The sequence below is a fragment of the Cetorhinus maximus genome, chromosome 12 (assembly GCF_964194155.1).
Source record: "Cetorhinus maximus chromosome 12, sCetMax3.hap1.1, whole genome shotgun sequence".
In the NCBI taxonomy this organism is placed as follows: Eukaryota; Metazoa; Chordata; class Chondrichthyes; order Lamniformes; family Cetorhinidae; genus Cetorhinus; species Cetorhinus maximus.
The window spans coordinates 70,037,315-70,056,314 of NC_135890.1; the positions used below are offsets into that span (position 1 = coordinate 70,037,315).

The following is a 19,000-nucleotide window of genomic DNA, read 5'->3' on the forward strand; positions in this document are numbered from 1 at the left end:
CACAAAAAGATCTGCCATGATCTTATTGAATGGCAGAGCAGGTTCAAAGGGGCTGAATGGTCTATTCCTCTTCCTACTTCTTATGTCCTTTAGGGAAGGAAATCTACCATACCCATACCTCGTCGGGCCTGGGCCTACATGTGACTTCAGACCCACAGCAATCTGGTAGACTTAACTGGCTCTGAAATAAGCTAGCAAGCCACTCAGTTCAGGGGGCAATTAGGGATGTGTAACAAATGCTGGCGACCCTTACCAGCGACTCCCACACCACATGAATGAGTTTTTAAAAATGTCTTTTTGTAACTTCTTGCTGCTATGAACACACTTGTTGTGGAACCCTCTAGTCCTTCACAGACTGTGGTCCCTTTAAATGATTGCACCATTTGAGCTGCTGCAGCTGAGCAGCAAGGTGTTACTCTGGGTGAAGCATTACGCGCGTATGCGCGCGGAGATGCTCCCCCCAGCCCCGCCTCCCCGGAGTTCCAAATCCCGTCGAACGGTTGATCTCGCGAGGAGCCGGTTGTCCGATTCTGACGGGAAAATCCACTCGGTGAGCAAGCTGGGCCTCCGGGAGAGAGTGCAACACCGCCGCCGCCAACATGAGCATCCTACAGAAAATCTCCGAGATTGAGGCCGAGGTAAGGCCAGGCCGTACCGAGAGTCAGGCTGTTCACATGTGGGCCTCACACCGAGAGGGAGAGAGGAGGTGAGGGCTGGGGGTCGGGCTTGTCACTGAGAGAATGAGGCCGCTCCAGTCATGGCGGGGAGGGGCTTAGGAAGCAGCTTCCTCACCACCCTCCCAGCATATGGATTTTAGGAACACAAGAATTAGGAGCAGTAGTAGGCCTTTTGGCCACTCGAGCCTGCTTTGCCATTCGATAAGATCATGGCTAATCTGAGTGTAGCCTCAACTCTGCTTTCCCGTCTACCCCTGTAACCCTGAACTCCCTTGTTGATCAAAACTCTAACTCAGCCTGGGATATATTCAATGATCCACTACTCTCTGGGAAAGAGAATCACAGAATTGCTACAGTGCAGAAGGAGGCCATTTGGCTCATTGTGTTTCCACTGGCTCTCCGAGTGAGCAATTTACTTGATGCTATTCCCCTGCTTTCTCCCTGTAACTGCACATTGTTCCATTTCAAATAACAGTCTAATTCCCTTTTGAATGTCTCGATTGAACAAGCTAACAATCGTCTGAGAGAAAATTTCTCCTCACTTCAGTCTTAAATGGGAGACCCATAATTTTAAAATTGTGTCCCTTTGTTCTACACTCCCCCACCAGGAGAAACATCCTATCAGCATCCACCCTGTCCATTCCCCTCAGGATCTTCATATATTTCAATATAATCTCCTCTCATTCTTATAAACTCCAATAGGTACAGGCCCAGCCTGCTCAACCTCTTTTCAGAAAATAACCCCCTCATCCCAGGAATTAGTGGCATGAACCTCCTATGAACTGCTTCTAGTGCAATTGTATCCTTTCTTAAGTAAAGAGACCAAAACTGTATATGGTATTCCAGATTTGGTCTCACTAAGGCCCTGCACAGCTTTAGCAACACTTCCCTACTTCTGTACTCAATTCCCTTTGCAATAATTGTCAACATTCTATTTGCTTTCCTAATCACTTGCTGTACCTGCATACTACCTTTTTGTGATTCATGTACCAGGATACCCAGATCCCTCTGTACTGTAGAGCCCTGCAGTCTCTCTCCATTTAAGTAATAGACTGCTTTTCTAATCTTTCTGCCAAAGTGGATAAGTTCACATTTTCCCATATTATACTGTATCTGTCAAATTTTTGCCCACTCACTCAACCTATGCCCTCTTGCCAACTTACTTTCCTACCTATCTAGTTAATTCTATACTGTTTGAAATTGTAGAGCTCTGGATAAATTGCGTCCTCAACAATTCGTAGGTTTTTGTTATTTCACAGGATGTGAGCCTCAATGGCAAGCCTTTATTGCCCATCCATAATTGCCCCCTGAGAAGTTGGTGGTGAGTTACCGCCTTGAACGCAACCTAGTGTCTTGTTCTAGTGACCACTTCAGAGGGCAGTTAAGAGTCAACCACTTGACCTGGGCCTACTGTCCCCATGGTTACCAGGTGACATCAGTTTATCACTGGGCAGAATTAACAGGAGGTCACATGTTTCCTTTTTACCTTGAATTAAAAGAGACAATTTAAAACATATAACCATCTTGTAAAACCTCGCATTCTTAACATGTAGGTTTGAAAAACTTACTCCATTTCTATCCAATAACCTTTCTAGTGCATTTTCAAGTAATTCTAACTGGAAACAATCTCCATGTAGAATTTTAAAATGGAGTCCAATAAATGGCTGTTGTGTGCTGGGCAGCGTAGTTCTGTTGATGTTTACATTCTTGAATTGTCCTCAGATTCAAATACCTCACCAAATGTGACCATTTGCATTGAACTCCTGAAACTGTAGGGGCCATCTCAGCATTTTCTTTTCTTTTGTCCTCACACCTAATGTAGCTTCAGTAACACAAATCTGCTGAGTACCTTCAGGCAGCTTCTTATCTGCTATCATCCTGTATCGCTGCCACAGCTTAATAGTGACATTTGGTGCAGAACTGTATTAAATGTGTTTTGAAGTCAACTTGAAATATCTCCTGTGTGTTTGGTGCAATATTTCATTGATTTCTTGAAAAATGTTTTTATAAATCGCTTGTTTCTATTGTAATTCAGTTTAAATTTGCTTTTAAAATTTTTGATTTGTGACTTTGTGTCATTTCCAGCCTGTGATTAGACCTGCTGAAATAAAAGCAAAATACTGTGGGTGCTGGAAATCTGAAATAAAATCAGAAAATTCTGGAAAAACTCAGTGGAGAGAGAAACAGAGTTAGCATTTTGAGTCGGTATGACTCTTCAGAGTCACATTTGTGTGTATGTATAATTTTTAGATGTATATGTGAGTGTACAGATATAAAATATATGTATAAAATTTATAATATATATTGCTGACAAAAGAGAAATGTCTAAGCTATTTGTCTTGCACTCATCTGCACAGAACAGGGCCCTGTGTATTAATATATGTAGCTTTCAGACAGCAAGAACATGTACACGTATATAAGAATGTAAGAAATAGGAGCAGGAGTAGGCAATTCAGCCCCTCAAACCTGCCCCGCCATGCAGTAACATCATGGCTGATCTGCCCCAGGCCTCAACTCCTCTTTCAAGCCAGCTCCTTGTAGCCCTCATCTCCCCGATATTTCAAAAATCTATCTACCTCTTTAAATACTTTCAGTGATCTAGCCTCCACAACACTCTGGGGTAGAGAATTCCAGACAGTCACGACCCACTTGAAAGAAGAAATTCCTTCGCATCTCAGTTTTAAATGAGTGTCCCCTTATTCTGTAACTATGTCCCCCAGTTTCAGATTCTCCTGCTAGTAGAAACATCTTCTCAACATGTACCCTGTGAAGCCCCCTCAGAATCTTGTACATTTCAATCTGATCACCCCTCATTCTTCTAAACTCTAATGAATAAAGGCCTAACCTGTTTAGCTATTCTTGATAAGTCAATCCCTAATCCCAGGAATCAGCCTAGTGAATCTATCCTTTCTTAAATACGGGGACCAAAACTGTACACAGTACTCCAGATGCAGCCTCACCAACACCCTGTACAGTTGTAACAAGACTTCCCGATTTATAAACTCCAACCCCCAAGAAATGCAGGCCAAAATTCCATTTACTGCTTTAATTACTTGCTGCACCTGCATGCTAACTTTTTGTTTCATGCATAGGAAACCCAGATCCCTCTGTGCTGCACTTTTTTGGAGTCTCTCATCATTTAAATAATAGTCTGCCTTTTGATTCTTCCAACCAAAGTGCATGACCTCACACTTTCCTACATTAAACTCCATCTGCCAAGTTTTTGCCCATTCACTCAACCTGTCTGTATCCCCTAACAGATTCCTTATGCTCTCATCACAATGTACCCTCTCACCTATTTTTGTATCGTCAGCAAATTTGGATACATTGCATTCTGCCCCCCCCCTCCAAGTTAATATAAATAAATAATTGAGGCCCTGGCACTGATCCTTGTGGCACTCCACTGGTTACATCTTTTCAACCTGAAAAAGACCCATTAATCCCAACTCTCTGTCTTCTGTGTGTTAACCAATCCTCAATCCATGCTAATACACTACCTCCAATACCGTGAGCTCCTATCTTGTGCAATAACCTTTGATGTGGCACCTTATTGAATGCCTTCTGAAAATCCAACTATGCTGTTCATAGCACCCTCGCCTTTGAGTCAGAAGGTTGTGGGTTCATGCCCCACTCCCGGAAACCATGAACTGTGAATGTACTCGAAAGAGTTACATGCGATCTGTTGATAACTCGAAAGAGTTACCAGTTCCCCCTTTTCAAGTCTCCTTGTTATATCCTCAAAGAACTCTAGCAAATTTGTCAAACATGATTTCCCTTCCACAAAACCATGTTGACTCTGTTTGATTGCGTTAAGCTTTTCTAAATGTCCTGCTATTTCTTCCTCAATAATGGACTCTAGCATTTTCCCAGCTACAGATGTTAGGCTGACTGGCCTATAGTTTCCTGCTTTTTGTCTCCCTCCCTTCTTGAACAGGGACGCCACATTAGCGGTTTTCCAGTCTGCTGGGGCCTTCCCAGAATCCAGTGAGCTCTGGAATATTTCGACCAACACCTCCACTATCTCTGCAGCCACTTCCTTCAAATCCCTTGGATGCAGGCCATCAGGCCCTGGCGACTTGTCTGCCATTAGTTTGTCAAATACTTTGTCCCTTGTGATAGAGACTGTTACAAGATCTTTCCTCCCATTAACTCCTTGCTTATCTGATATCTTTGGGATGTTTATACTGTCCTTCACCGTGAAGACTGATGCAAATATTGGTTTAAATTATCTGCCATTTCCATGTCCCCTGTTTCAATTCTCCAGTCCCATCCTCCAAGGGTCCCACGCTCACTTTAGCCACTCTCTTTTTATATACCCGTAGAAGCTCTTGCTGTTTGTTTTTACATTTCTTGCCAATTTAATTTCATAATCAATTTTCTCCTTCTTTATTAGCTTTTTAGTCATCTGTTGCTGGCTTCTTTAAAAAAAAATTCCCAATCCTCTGGCCTACCACTAGTTTTTGCCACTTTGTATGCCTTAGTTTTTGATTGGATACTCCCCTTGACCACCTTCGTTAACCATTGGTGGTTCATCCTTTTCATTGAGTCTTTCTTTTTGACCGGGATAAATTTTTGCTGAGCGTTATGAAATATCTGCTTAAATGTCTGCCACTGCTCATCCACTGACCTTCCCCTTAGTCTATTTTCCCAGCCCACTTTAGACAACTCTTTCTTCATACCTCTGTAATTGCCCTTACTTAAGCTGAGGACACTGGTTTGAGATCTGAGTTACTCGCCCTTAAACTGAATTTGAACTTCTACCATGTTGTGGTCCCTACCCCTTAGAGGATCCTTAACTACGATATATCTTAATAATCCCACCTCATTACACAGATTAGATCTAAAAAAGCCTGTTCCTGGGTCGGTTCTGCAACGTATTGCTCTAAGAAACAATCCCTGATGCAGTCTACAAATTCGCCTTCCATGTTACTCCTGCCAATCTGATTTGTCCAGTCAATATGCAGATTAAAATCCCCATGACAATTGTAGTGCCCTTCTTACACTCCTCTATTATTTCCTGGTTTATACTTTGTCCCACAGTGAGGCAACCCTTTGGGGACCTATAGACGATTCCCACCTGTGACTTCTTCCCCTTGCTATTCCTTATTTCCACCCAAACTGATTCCACATCACAACCTATTGCGCCTATATCACTACTTGCCACCGCACTGAAACCTTCTTTCATTAACAAAGCTACCCCACCTCCATTTCCTTTTTGCCTATTTTTCTGGAATGTCGAATACCCTTGAATATTGAGTTCCCAGTCTTGGCCACCCTGCAACCATGTCTCTGTAATAGCTATCAAGTCATATTCATTTATTTCTATTTGTGCCGTCAACTCATCTGTCTTGTTACAAATGTTGCGTGCATTCAGATAAAGAGCCTTAAGCTTTGACTTTTTACCATTATTACTCATTCTGGTTCTAGTTTCTGCTGCACTCTCCTGCTTATATTTTCTGCCCCTTCCTGTCACACTTTGATTATTGTTTGCCTCTTCGCTACCCTGCACGTTGCGCCGCTTTCAGCTAAACAAACTAAGTGACAGCCATTCCCCAGGGCAATGCCTTTACCAGTCAGGGTCAAGCTGCCAGGTTTAAATTTTAAACGATGTTTGGTAGTTAACTGTCAGCCATCATCACTGGTGCATTCGCCATGGCAACGTCACTTGCCAACCAATCACCACTGTCTTCATTTACAGTATAAATTGTGGTTTTCTCCTTAGATTGGTATTCTTGTAAGGAGTCCTGATGAGTGCAAGATAAAAAGCTTAGTCTCTTTTTTTTCAGCAATACTCAAATTCTGCACTACCAAAGGACTATGTATTAAATTAAATCTGCTGAGTGTGGCTGATGTATAAGGGGCAAGCTATTTGCATGCCTTCTGTAAACACAGAAGGGACCAGGTAACTTGCAGAGAATAAGATAAGTTGATAGAGCTGGTGAGGTTCAGTCCTGGTGTGCTTTTGATTTAATGTTTTGGAGTAATCACTGGAATATAACTGAGGGGTTTAGGTTTTGCTTTCACAGTCTTAGAGCAGTCTCCCAGGCTTATAATTCTCTGAATCTCTTTCTTGGTCTCTTGGTCAGATGGCCCGGACACAGAAGAACAAAGCAACAGCTCACCATTTGGGGCTTCTGAAAGCTCGTCTGGCCAAACTACGGCGAGAACTTATCACCCCTAAGGGTGGAGGTGGAGGAGGACCTGGTGAAGGTACAGTGAGTTGGTTTATGTGGCTATGTTTGAGAAACAGTGGCTTTATAAGGAGCGCTCTGATTTTCAGATTCTAGGACACCTCACAGATATGTTGGATATTGATATGAAGTTTGTGAATATTAAGCACTTTAAAGCCTTCACATATTGTTCACAAGGTATTCCTTTTAATCTGCTGTAACTCATTTTTATAGCAAAATGACTTGCATTTCAGTGCTTTATAGGATGAGAAGGAGAGTAGTCGAAGAGGAAGATATTCAGAAAAGTTTTGAAAACTGAGAGGAAGGAGTCAATGCAGTGATAATTGGGAAGAGGAATTCCAAATGATGGGAAACGTTGTGTTTGATAGAACCGCCACCAATAGTTAAGTGGTGTTTAATAGTTGGAGAACATGGAATGAGCCAGAGGGGTTCAAAAACAAGGCTGAGGATCTAAAAATCCATTTGTCGAAGCACAGGGAGCTAGTGGAACTTGACAAGGGCAGAGAGAGGAGCGGAGAGACTGCATTCCAGCCCTTTGGAGAGAATGGGGAGTTTTGAGATTTATTTTTTGAATAAGGTTCTGTGTTGATAATGGGGATTTTGAAAGAGGTTGAGGGCAGTGCTGGAGGATAGAGAGAATTTGGTAATGTATGGACTGAGGAGGGAACCTGAGAAGGATGCACTGGAAGAGGCCATGGGTGGCCAAGGTGGTGGGTTGGGTGGAGGAGAGTCAGATACAGCTGCACCAGTGGTCCTAATTTTGGCTGATGCAGTGATGGCACAGTGCCTGAAACTGACATGGTGGCACAAAGTTGCAATTTTGTGTAGACCTCTACTACCACAATAAAACTTCCAGTTAAAATATAGAATGGCACATCTTTAGATCTAAAACAAAACAAACAGATTAACTTCCTCACAAAAAAATCTGTTGCCTACAAACAAAATTTTTAGGTGTGCCACATCCTGTAATTACAGAAATAACCTGAACAGAAAGAATTCAACTTCAAAATTGGCTGCTGATTCTCAAGTATTTGTAATGTCTTAACTTCTGAGCTCCCCAGCATCGGATTGGGGGTGTACCCCAAAGATGCGCTGGGGAATCCCTCTTGGAACTTCACAGGTAAGCATTTGCACGGCAGTTGCCCAGAAGTTCCAGCTTCCTCTGGCCAATTGCCCTGTGCTGGGACCCATCCAAAAATGTGATTTAAAATGCAAACTTTGGATGGTTCCAACAGGGTTACACCAATATTTACCCAGAAGAAGTCAGAAGAATTCAAATCTCTTCTAACTTCTGGGTAACTATTGTAAAGACCCAGACCCTCCCCCTGCCCCCACAGGACTCCCCCAGCACCCCCGACCAGCCAGAGGACTCACCTCACCCCGACTCCCCACACCCCCAAACACCTTCCCATGGGGATTTCTCCCACCCGCACGGGATTCCTCACCTGAACCCCCCACCTGCATGCGAGTCTGACTCTCACCCTGACCCGACTGGACCCCCACCCAGCAGGCCCAATCTGACACCCCCACCACTCCGAGGTCTGACCAGACCCCTCCCCACCCTCCCCAAATGTGTGACCATCCCCCACAAGTAACCAACGACCGCTCCCCCGCTCCCCCCCCCCCCCCCCACCAAACCCCCTCCCAATGTCCGACACCCTAACCCCCGAGTGTCTGGCCCGCTCCACCCCCTCCTGATGTCTGAAACACCCCCAAATGTGCACTTGCCTTCTCCCTGGTGTGTCAGTTTCATTTGGGCCTTTAAACTTATCTGATTTAAGGCAGCTAGAGCCGTAAAAAAGGGGGCTTATCCTCCTTCAATTCTACTCTGCTGGACAGCGATGCTGGGCTTTGGGAACAGCCGCGCTGCCTGGATCTCGTCTGGCTTGAGTCGGAAGGTCAAGCGTGACAGGCACGGAATAAATTTGGCATAGATAAGTGGGCATGGAGTGGCAATCCGACACTGGTTGCTGCTCAGAGGAAGTTACTGCCCAAAATAAAGTGGTGTTTCTGCTCATACAGTACATTGTTTTATTGAAGTTTAGTTTAACACCAGTTGTCCAACCTGGTTTTACAGGTTAACCATTTTCAAGGAATATTATTGCACAATTTGTAGCAAATAAACATTCCCTTCAGGGATAAAAATCCCACTGGAGTAGCAGTCCAAATGTGGCTAACATGAGAAATTAAATATATGAAAGGAAGGGACTTATAATATTAAGAGTAAAGAGGAGTATTCCTGAGATCAGGAGGATTTTCTAATTTGGCAAAGTGTGCCGAAGAAATTAATAGATAAATAGGACATGAGAGTATTCTAGCAAGCGACATAAGAACAGGCTGTAACAGCTGCTATAGGTACGTAAAAAGGAAGAACCTAGCAAAAATTAACATGCATTAACCTAGAGGCAGAGAGAGGAGAAATTTTAATGGAAAATAAGGAAATGTCAGAGTCATTAAACAAAGACTTTATATCTTTCTGCACAAGGCAAAACACAAAAGAAAATTGTCAATAGCAGGGGACCAAAGGTCTAATGAGTGAGGAACTTAAATAAATTAGTATTAGTAAAAATATAGTACTGGAGAAATTAATGGAACCAAAAGTCACCAAATCCCCTCAACCTGGTGGCCAACAATCGTGGGGTTTTAAAAGAGGCATCCACAGAGATAGTGGATGCACTGGCTTTGACCTTCCACAATTCCCTGGATTCTAGAATGGTGTCTCTCAATTGGAAGATTGCAAATGTAATCCTACTTTTCAAGAAAGGAGGGAGGGAGAAAACAGGGAACAATAAGCCTAACATCCAAATCTATTATTAGGGGCATGATAATAGGGCACTTCAAAAATTGTATGTTTGGGCAGAGTCAGCATGGATTTATCAAAAAAATTGTATTTGATAAATTTTTTTTTAAGGTTGCAATGAGCATGGTGGAGAAGGGGGAACCAGTGGATATTGTGTGTTTGGGTTTTCAAAAGGCATTCAATAAGGTGCCACACAAGATGTTATTACACTAAATTAGGGCTAATGAAATTGGGGTTAATTTATTAGCATGGATTGAGAATGAGTTAACTAATAGAAAATAGAGTAAGGATAAATGGGTCTTTGCGTGTTGGCAGGGTGCCGGAAGAATCAATGCTTGGACCTCAGCTATTTCCAATCTATATTAATGAATTAAATGCAGGAACTGAGTGTCACCTATCCAGATTTTCTGCCCTAAAAGTTAGATAAGAAAATAAGCTGTGAGGAGGACATAAAGAGACTGCAAAGGAATAGACAGGTCAAGTGAGCGAGCAAGAATATGACAGATGAAACATAACGTGGGAAAATGTGAAGTTCTACACTTTGTAGGAAAAACAGAAAAGTAGAGGATTTTTTAAATGGAGAGAGACTGGGAAATGTTATTCTTCAGAGGGACCTTGGTATCTTTGTCACAAAAAGTCAGCAAGCAATTAGGAAAGCAAATGGTATGTTAGCCTTTATTACTAAGGGATTGGAGTATAAGAATAAAGAAGTCTTGCTGTAATTATTTAGAGCTATGGTGAGACCACAGCTGAAGTACTGTGTATAGTTTTGGCCTCTTTTTTTACCTAAGGAAGGATATAGTTGCCAGTTGCAACAAAGCTTCATTCGACAGGACAGTTCCATTAGAAATGAGGAGAGATTGAGTAGACTAGGCTATATTCCCTGGAATTTAGAAGAATGAGGGGTGGTCTCTTTGAGACATAAATTCTTCAAGGGCATAACAGGGTAGTTGCTGGGAGGATGTTTCCCTGGCTGGGGAATCTAGAATTAGAGGATCACAGTCTCAGGATAAGGGTCTGCCATTTAGCACTGAGGTTGGGGAGAAGCTTCTTATTCACAATTGAGAATCTTTTGAAATTCTCTACTCCAGAGAGCTTGAGTATCATTGAATATTTTCGAGGCACAGGTCAATAGATTTTTGGGTACTAAGGGGATCAAGGGATACAGGGATAGTGCGACTTGAAGTAGAAGATCAGCCGTGATCATCTTGGATGGTGTAGTAGGCTTGAAGGGCTGAATGGCCTATTCCTGTTTCTTTTTAACTAATGTTTGCTGAACCTTTTTCATTATGCAAATTTATTTCCTTTTCCCATTGCTATTAGGATTTGACGTTGCAAAGACTGGAGATGCCCGGATTGGGTTTGTGGGCTTTCCTTCTGTTGGAAAATCGACATTACTGAGTAACCTGGCTGGAGTATACTCTGAGGTTGCAGCCTATGAGTTTACCACCTTGACCACGGTACCGGGCGTGATTCGCTATAAAGGAGCTAAGATACAGGTATGAGGTGGAAACACACTCAATCACCATAGGCAGAGTTAGGATGTGCGCAGTTAGGCAAAGATGTCTCTTGCCTTTCCTTCCAGCCTTGCTAACTCTGCTCACACGGTACGAGTTTGACATTGAGAGTTCATTCCTTCCCCCCACCCTTTCCTTACAGTGTGTGAGAGTCTCCATTCACTGCAGCCATCAGCAAGTGTCGGGAAGAATTTGTTATTAGGTTAATGCCACTGGCTAAGTAAAGTGGCCTCCTGATTGCAGTGGCATTATGGGTTGTGGCTCCATAAATACTGTTTAAAAAAAAAAAGCAGTGTGTAGTGAGTGGCTCCATAAAGATATTGTAAAACTTGTGGACAGAGATTGCTCTGAAAAGTTTGGGCAAATGTAAAAGCAGTTAAAGGTACAGACTGGAGAAACATAATCTCCAAGTCCAGAGCAGGCCTATCGTGAACAGTGAAAGGAATGGTGGTTTTGGAATCTGGATTCCTGGAAATGAGAGAGAGGTGGTCTGTTGAATTAGGCCTCGAGCGGACAGTACATTATGACAGAGAGGCTGTAAGTGATAGTGAAATGCTGTGTTGAGGTGGAATTTGAAAGCGCTTTCATTTGTGTAATGTTTAATTCACTTGTTTGGTCACTGATTGTTTAAATGTTTATGTTTCCTGTCCAGCTGCTAGATCTTCCTGGCATCATTGAGGGAGCTAAAGACGGTAAAGGCCGAGGGCGTCAAGTTATTGCTGGTAAGTTGTATAGTTCAACTGGTGTACAATTAAGAATGTAATAGAATTATTTTGAGTAAAGGACTGTACTGTATTTATCTCTGCACATCTTGCAGAACGAAGTACTAACGTGTTTCTGGGGGGAGGGGTGTAAATAAATGTCTGCTTTTTTTTAGGAGGATTAGTTGATAAACTTGACCACATCATTGCATCCCTTGTGTCTTTCAGTGGCTCGTACCTGCAATCTGATCCTTATTGTACTGGATGTGCTGAAACCGCTGGCACACAAGAAAATAATTGAGAATGAGGTGGAAGGGTTTGGAATCCGGCTTAACAAGCAGCCGCCCAACATTGGGTTCAGGAAGAAGGACAAAGGAGGCATTAACCTGACATCGACGGTGAGTGAGAAGAATTTAAGTGGGAGAAGGTTGAAATTAAATCAGAATTGCACTAAACTGTGAGCTGGTTTGATCAGTACGGGTGTTAGCTCATTGGAAATCAGTTGAAGCAGTTGCTTAGTGATGGTCTGTGTGCTGTAGAGTTGGTGTTGGGTTGTGTTGTATGATCTAAGAAAATTTTTCCGTTTAAATTATGTGGTGTGCTATTTGCATGTGAATACTTAACAAGTTCATTCAAAGTTTCTTTGCTCTGTCAAAACATATTGAATTGAAGATAAACGTGAAAATAGCAGGGCAAAGGAATTTTACATACCCACTTCTAAACTTCTAATATCACATGAGATAACGAAGAACCCTATGAATATTCAGTTTAAGGTCTAACCCACAGTCTAGATGTAATCCTCTCTTTGCTGGAATTTTACATCTAAAGAGAAAATGCTGGAAATGCTCAGCTAGTGTAGCAGGATCCATGGAGAGTTAACATTTTGGGTCAATGACTTTTCATCAGGAAAGGGTGTTCTGACAAAGGGCAGAATCATCCCAGATTTGCACTGAATGTGGTAGCGGGCGGGAAAAACGACCATAGAACCATAGAAAAGTTACAGCACAGAAAGGCCATTCATCCCATCTTGTCCATGCCAGCCTGAGGACACCCAGGTGCCCTTTCTAATCCTACCTTCCTGCACCCGGCCCATAGCCCTGCAGCTTACAGCACTTTAGGTGCAGATCCAGGTACTTTTTAAAAGAGTTTAAAGTTTCTGCCTCTACCACCAACTTGGGCAGCGAATTCCAGACACCCACTACCCTCTGCGTAAAAAAGTTCTTCCTCATATCCCCCGTACACCTTCTGCCACTTATCTTGAATCTATGTCATTTTACTCGCTGGCCGCAAAGGTGGCTCCTCGCAATGTATTGTCCCAATCCGCTGCATTAATTATCCATTCTTGGGAAACACGCCGTTTCGATGGTGGGCAGGCTCTGATTCGCCCACCTCGCCGTATCATCATACTGGGCACCACATTTAAAGTACAGCTGCACATACACCTCTGTGCTTCCAGCCCAGGACTGCTGCAAATAAGACATGGTCCTGAAAGGCAAGAAGACTGTAGCCCCCAGGTCTAGTGACACATCCCTCGATCACCTTTTGGATACTGTGGAGGCCCCACTGTGATGTCCTTTACCCCCGCTCTGGCCGCTGGAGGGGCAGTTACATTACCATTTCAGCTTGGTAGGTGATGGCAGTGATCACCAATGCTGCACAGAAGAGGTTGGTCATCCAATGCAGATAGCGATGAATGATCTCATCCGTGCAGCCAGTGTATGGCAACCATCTCATCATTCTAAACTCTCACACTCAAGCCCATCTCACATTCACTGGCATCTCACTCACTGCCAGCTCAAAGGACCTCAGCAACCATTCTCTCCCACACACCCTCGCATGTCCATCCGGCCTCATCAGCTGGAGACTGCTTCCTCATTCCTCACCATCTTGAGGCCACTTATACAGATTAACAGGTGCCCCCACACACACCCTGGGACCCCCAGTACAGCCATCCTGCAGCTTCTCTTGCCTGAGGCCAGTTCTTCCCCTTCCCAAGCAAGCCCTAGCCCTTCAGCCGTTGAAAAGCCACCCACGCTTTATGGATGGTCTGGTAGATAGAGCTGTCCGTGATCCCCCCCCACCCCAAAAGTGCTGTGGTGAAGCCTGGTGCTGATGACTGCGAGAGCTACCTAAAGCAAGGTAGGTAAACAACCCTTGAAATCCAGAGCGAAGTGCAGTCCGCCAAGTGCACACTGTTGTGCAACAGGTCGGCATGCAATCACGCTCGGATGATCTAGCATGTGGGAATGATTCCAGCGAGCTGAATTTATAATGATATGTAGATGGATTACAATGAGGTTCCCGATGTCTGATGGCGGGAAATTCAGCCTGCCATTGATGGGAAGAGCGGATGATTGCAAACTGGTTCACAATGTCGTGAAACTGATTTTTGGCCTTTCTCACCATATTGTCCGCTCACGCTGCCGAATACACCCAATGGCAGTGGCACGGAAAATTCTGCCCAAAGTGTTTCTTTGTATCTACCTGATCAAATTCTTTTAATTTAAATACCTTGATCAGAATACAAGCCAAGTTTATTCAACCTGACCACATAACTTAGCCCTTTAAGCGCTATCATTCTGGTGAATCTGCGCAGCACCCCCTTCAAGGCCAAACTTCATGAGATAATGTCCGAAACTGAATGCAGTAATGCAAATGGAGTCTCGCTAAGCTGCAACTGAATTGTAACATCCTCCCCTTGTAATCCAACCACCTATTGAGATAAAAGCCAACATTCCATTAGTCTTTGTTGATTACATTTTGTACCTGTGCTTTGTGATTTGTTGCCATTGGAATCAATCCCCAGTAAGTCTTTTGCTATGGAGGAGTGCTAGGCCATGTTCTTGTATGGAATGTGCTGAAACTAGCATGAAAGTGATAGTGATAAAGTGGAGTTCATTTTAAAAAAAAAAGGTTGCACTGTTCAAATACTTGAAGGAAAATTTGTGGTAGGAACCATAAACAGACTAAAATTGCAACACCAGTAGGATGCAGTATCCCTGTGAATGTGTAGGGCAAATCTGCTGCTTCTGTGCCGGTCATCCAGTTACTGGCAAATGGATTGAATGATCAGTTGATTTAATTGTGACTTGGCATAGCACAACTATGCTGTGCTTAATCTCAGATTGTGTTTAGAGCTGTGCGTATAATCTGGAATGTTTTGAATTTCCTTTGATGCAATCTGTTTGATCTTGTATGATCCCTCTTTCTTCCCCCCTGCCCCCCAACAGTGTGTGCAGAGCGAGTTGGACATGGATACTGTTAAAAGTATCCTTGCTGAATACAAAATCCACAATGCAGATATCACATTACGCAGCGATTCAACAGCAGATGATCTAATTGATGTGGTTGAGGGTAATCGGTAAGTGCTCTTTGGTGTCTGTATCAGATACTGCCCTACAAATTACTCAGCCTGATAATGTAATTAGGTACCCATCCCTTTTTGGAAATAGATTACTAAAAGTGTTCTACAGTTTCTGTTATAAATGTGGACATAGGAATTTGTAATGGAAATAGTTGACAGGAGGTGTGCATGAGTGTAAGTTTTTTTTAAAAGTATACTCTATATATTCTTATATCTTTTGTGAAAAATCTGTACATGGACTCCCCAGCTCACTTTCTGGATCCCCTGTTGCCCCAACCTCACAATACTTTGTACAATAATGGGAATGTTGATGCTTCTGGATGTTCACTCGTTGACTCTTTTTTTTAAATAGTTCATACATTTTTTTCATTAACGATGATGTTTCAGTTCAAACTGAGGTCACGATCAAGTTATATCCCAATCTGAATCAGGAAGCAATAGCCATTTAAGTGGTGTTTGTCAACCAGAATGAAGTGGAAATTGAGCATTGACAAAAATACACTTATTTTAGTCAAGTAAAATTTCTTCTGGAGAAGAGGTTAAAATTTGAGATTAAGATAAGTAAAAAACCAGTCAGGTTGTAATACTCACCTGCACTTTTATACAATGTCTCAGCAGTCAATATAAGTTTATTTCAGACTTTCGCACACAGTTCCATTTGGGCAACATATTGACTTGCTGTCTTGTTTTATGTGCTGCAGGGTATACATCCCATGTATTTATGTTCTAAACAAAATTGACCAGATCTCTTTGGAGGAGCTGGATGTCATTTACAAAATACCGCACTGTGTGCCAATCTCTGCACATCACCGCTGGAACTTTGATGATCTACTGGAAAAATTATGGGATTACTTGCAACTTGTACGGATGTAGGTATCGGCTAAGTGTGGATGATAACTCGTTAATTCTTGTTTGTTTTGTTGGGATTCTTTGGCTAAATGGTCTGAACTTTTATTGTTGTAGTTATACCAAACCCAAGGGACAGTTACCTGACTACAGTGCCCCAGTCGTGTTACCACATCGAAAAACTACAGTTGACGATTTCTGCATGAAAATTCACAAAAACCTAATTAAAGAATTCAAATAGTAAGTTTTACTCCTGGCTTTGTCTGTATCAATTCTCTCAGCTGCAGCAGGCTCCTGGTACCTCACCCCAAAGTTGTAGACTGGGGTTCAAAAAAAGTGGATGCAGTGAGTAACAACTGTATTTTTTATTTCAGTGCTTTGGTGTGGGGTTCCTCTGTGAAATACAACCCACAGAAGGTTGGCAAGGACCATGTGCTGGAAGACGAGGATGTAATTCAGATAGTCAAGAAGTAAAATGGGAAATTTCCATCATTGGATCGAAGCTCCTTTCTCCTGTTTCCTTATTGGTGCCAAACTCCATCGTACCATGCATGATAAACTTCTAGTCACTGCAAGAATTTGAATGAGAACCTGTTTGATTAAACTGCAGAGATATTGTTTCGTCCAAAATGGTTGCAAAAGGAGGGATATGAGAATCTTGTGTTTTAACATGCAGTTGCTATGGTATAATTTAGCTAATAAAGACTGAGACATATTCTGAGGAACAGAATTGAACATCACTGCTGAAACATTTGGTGCCATTATTTAAATTAATTTAGCAGCAATAATTGTTGTGGCTCCTGTATTGAAGTGATTATTGCAGCATTGAATTTATCACTCGAACAGATGTTGTTTGTGGAGGAAATGACATCCTGAAAATACAATGAATTGCTTTTTATTTCTCCTCCTTGTAGTAGTTGAAAGGTGTCTAAACTGCAAATCCTGGCTACTTAATCCTATTTACAGGCAAATTGTTGGTTGGTCCTACTTCCATTTACAGCCATTGGGGATATGCATCTAAACTTTACAAGTGACTCCCTAAGGATACATGCAAATTCCTGTACAGAAACTCTATTACCCTTGTAGTAATGGAGAAAGCATCAAACCAAGAGACGTTGATGTTCTTGCCTAGAGGTTATGTTATCTTTCTCCTCTTCCCCACTCCCTCTGAAACAACATACTCATGTAGCTGGTATTTTCCCAATATTAAATGTCCAGCTTGGAGACAGCCTTCACAGGCTGCTCAGAACCTAGAAACGTAGTAATTCTTACTCAATCCAAAAACATCTTTAGCTAGGACGACAAAAACTGTTGCAAAACAAACATTCACAGAACAAATTGATGCTTGGTCGAACAAATTGGATGAACACTTTTAATTGGGTTCAGAATTATGTCCATTGATGTCAAAATGCTGTTTAATAAGGAAACTCAACACAAACAAGTGCAAGAATTAGATGGAAATAAACACTAGCACAGAGGAACCAAAAAACCTTTCTTTTTCTGGATCACCAGAGTAATGGTAAAACTGCTTGTAGACATGGTAGTCGAAAGGACCATCGAAAATCATATTCACTAGTTATAATCCTTGCTATTGTTTGGAACTTGAGCAGAGCTGGAGTCACTCTGGTGCATTTGTGAGACTCAACAATGTGGATAGCATATTTAGGAGGTGGTCACAGCACAGACTGAGTGAAGATAGAGAGGGAATAGGTAACCACTAGACAGTTTAGGAGGTCCAGGTGGGTAACACAGGAGTCTCCCTGAGTCCATCTCATTCATGAACTACTTTTCCATTTTAAGTACTGGTAAGGGTGATGGGTCCTCAGATGAGTGCAGCCAGAGGCAGGTCTGTGGTATTCAAGGTGGCTCAGCTGCACAGGAAGAAGAGCAATAGTTAGAGAAATAGGCTGGCATTTCTGCAGTTGTAGATATTATTCCAGGATGGTATGTTGCCTTAGTCAAGTCAATAGCACTGAATGGCTGCAGGACATTTTTTTGCAGGGGGGAGTGGGAGGTGGTGGTGGAGAGAGAGTGAACAGCCAGAGGTTATGGTCCACAGGGGCACCAAGGAGATTTTAAAAAAGGACTTTCAAAAGGTAATCAAGATTACACCCAGTGCTGCATGCCAGTGAATACAGAAATAGACTACAGCAAATGAATGTGTGGCTGGAGAGATGGTGTAGGAGGGGAAGGCTTTTGATTTCTGAAGGGCTGGCTCTAGGGCAGGAGACCTGTACAGGGGGGCATTACACCCAATATCCTCAGGTTTGCTAGTACTGTTGGGGAGGGTTTAAACTAGGTTGGCAAGGGAAGATGGAAGCTGGAGGGTGAATTCAGATAGAGGAACAAAGCTGGGAATGGTAGGAAGAAAAGGGGTAAGTGAAATTGGAAGGCAATGGAAACAAGGACCAGCATCAAATAGGGTCAAAATATAGAGGCAAAATTAAAGGCACTATCTGACTTGATGCAGCATTCACAACAGGTAGGTGTTTTGACAGCACAAAAAGTATCAGGTATGATTGACTTATCATTACAGAGATGGGGCTGCAGGGTGACCAAAGCTGGGAACTGAATATTTAAGGGTATTTGACATTTAGGAAGGAAAGGCCAAAAAGGAAGATGGGGTAGCACTATTAAAGGATGAGATCAGTACATCCTCAGGTGTATCTTCAAATCAAAAGATGTAGAATCAGTTTGGGTGGAGCTAAAAAAAACAGCAAAGGGCAACAAACATTGGTGGGAGTTATAGGCCACCATAAAGTCATGGTAAATCAGGAAGTTATTACCCTTGTTACAGGCATCTCTAAAGTAATCACGGGGAACTCCAATCTTCACTCAGGAATCCGCTATCCAAGAGGACTCTGGATACTCCCATCGTTGAATATGTTGAAAGCTAACATGGCT

At 42.6% G+C, this 19,000-nt stretch overlaps 1 protein-coding gene across 1 annotated transcript; it reads left to right on the plus strand.

The window, feature by feature from the left end:
- Positions 1-463: 463 nt before the first annotated feature.
- Positions 464-16,845, plus strand: drg1 (developmentally regulated GTP binding protein 1). The gene is made up of 9 exons (XM_078553841.1): positions 464-638; positions 6,764-6,887; positions 10,992-11,167; positions 11,838-11,907; positions 12,115-12,284; positions 15,117-15,247; positions 15,952-16,119; positions 16,214-16,336; positions 16,471-16,845. The coding sequence occupies exons 1-9, from the start codon at positions 600-602 to the stop codon at positions 16,568-16,570; spliced, it is 1,101 nt and encodes a 366-aa protein (XP_078409967.1). The 5' UTR covers positions 464-599; the 3' UTR covers positions 16,571-16,845.
- The last annotated feature ends 2,155 nt before the right edge of the window (positions 16,846-19,000 follow it).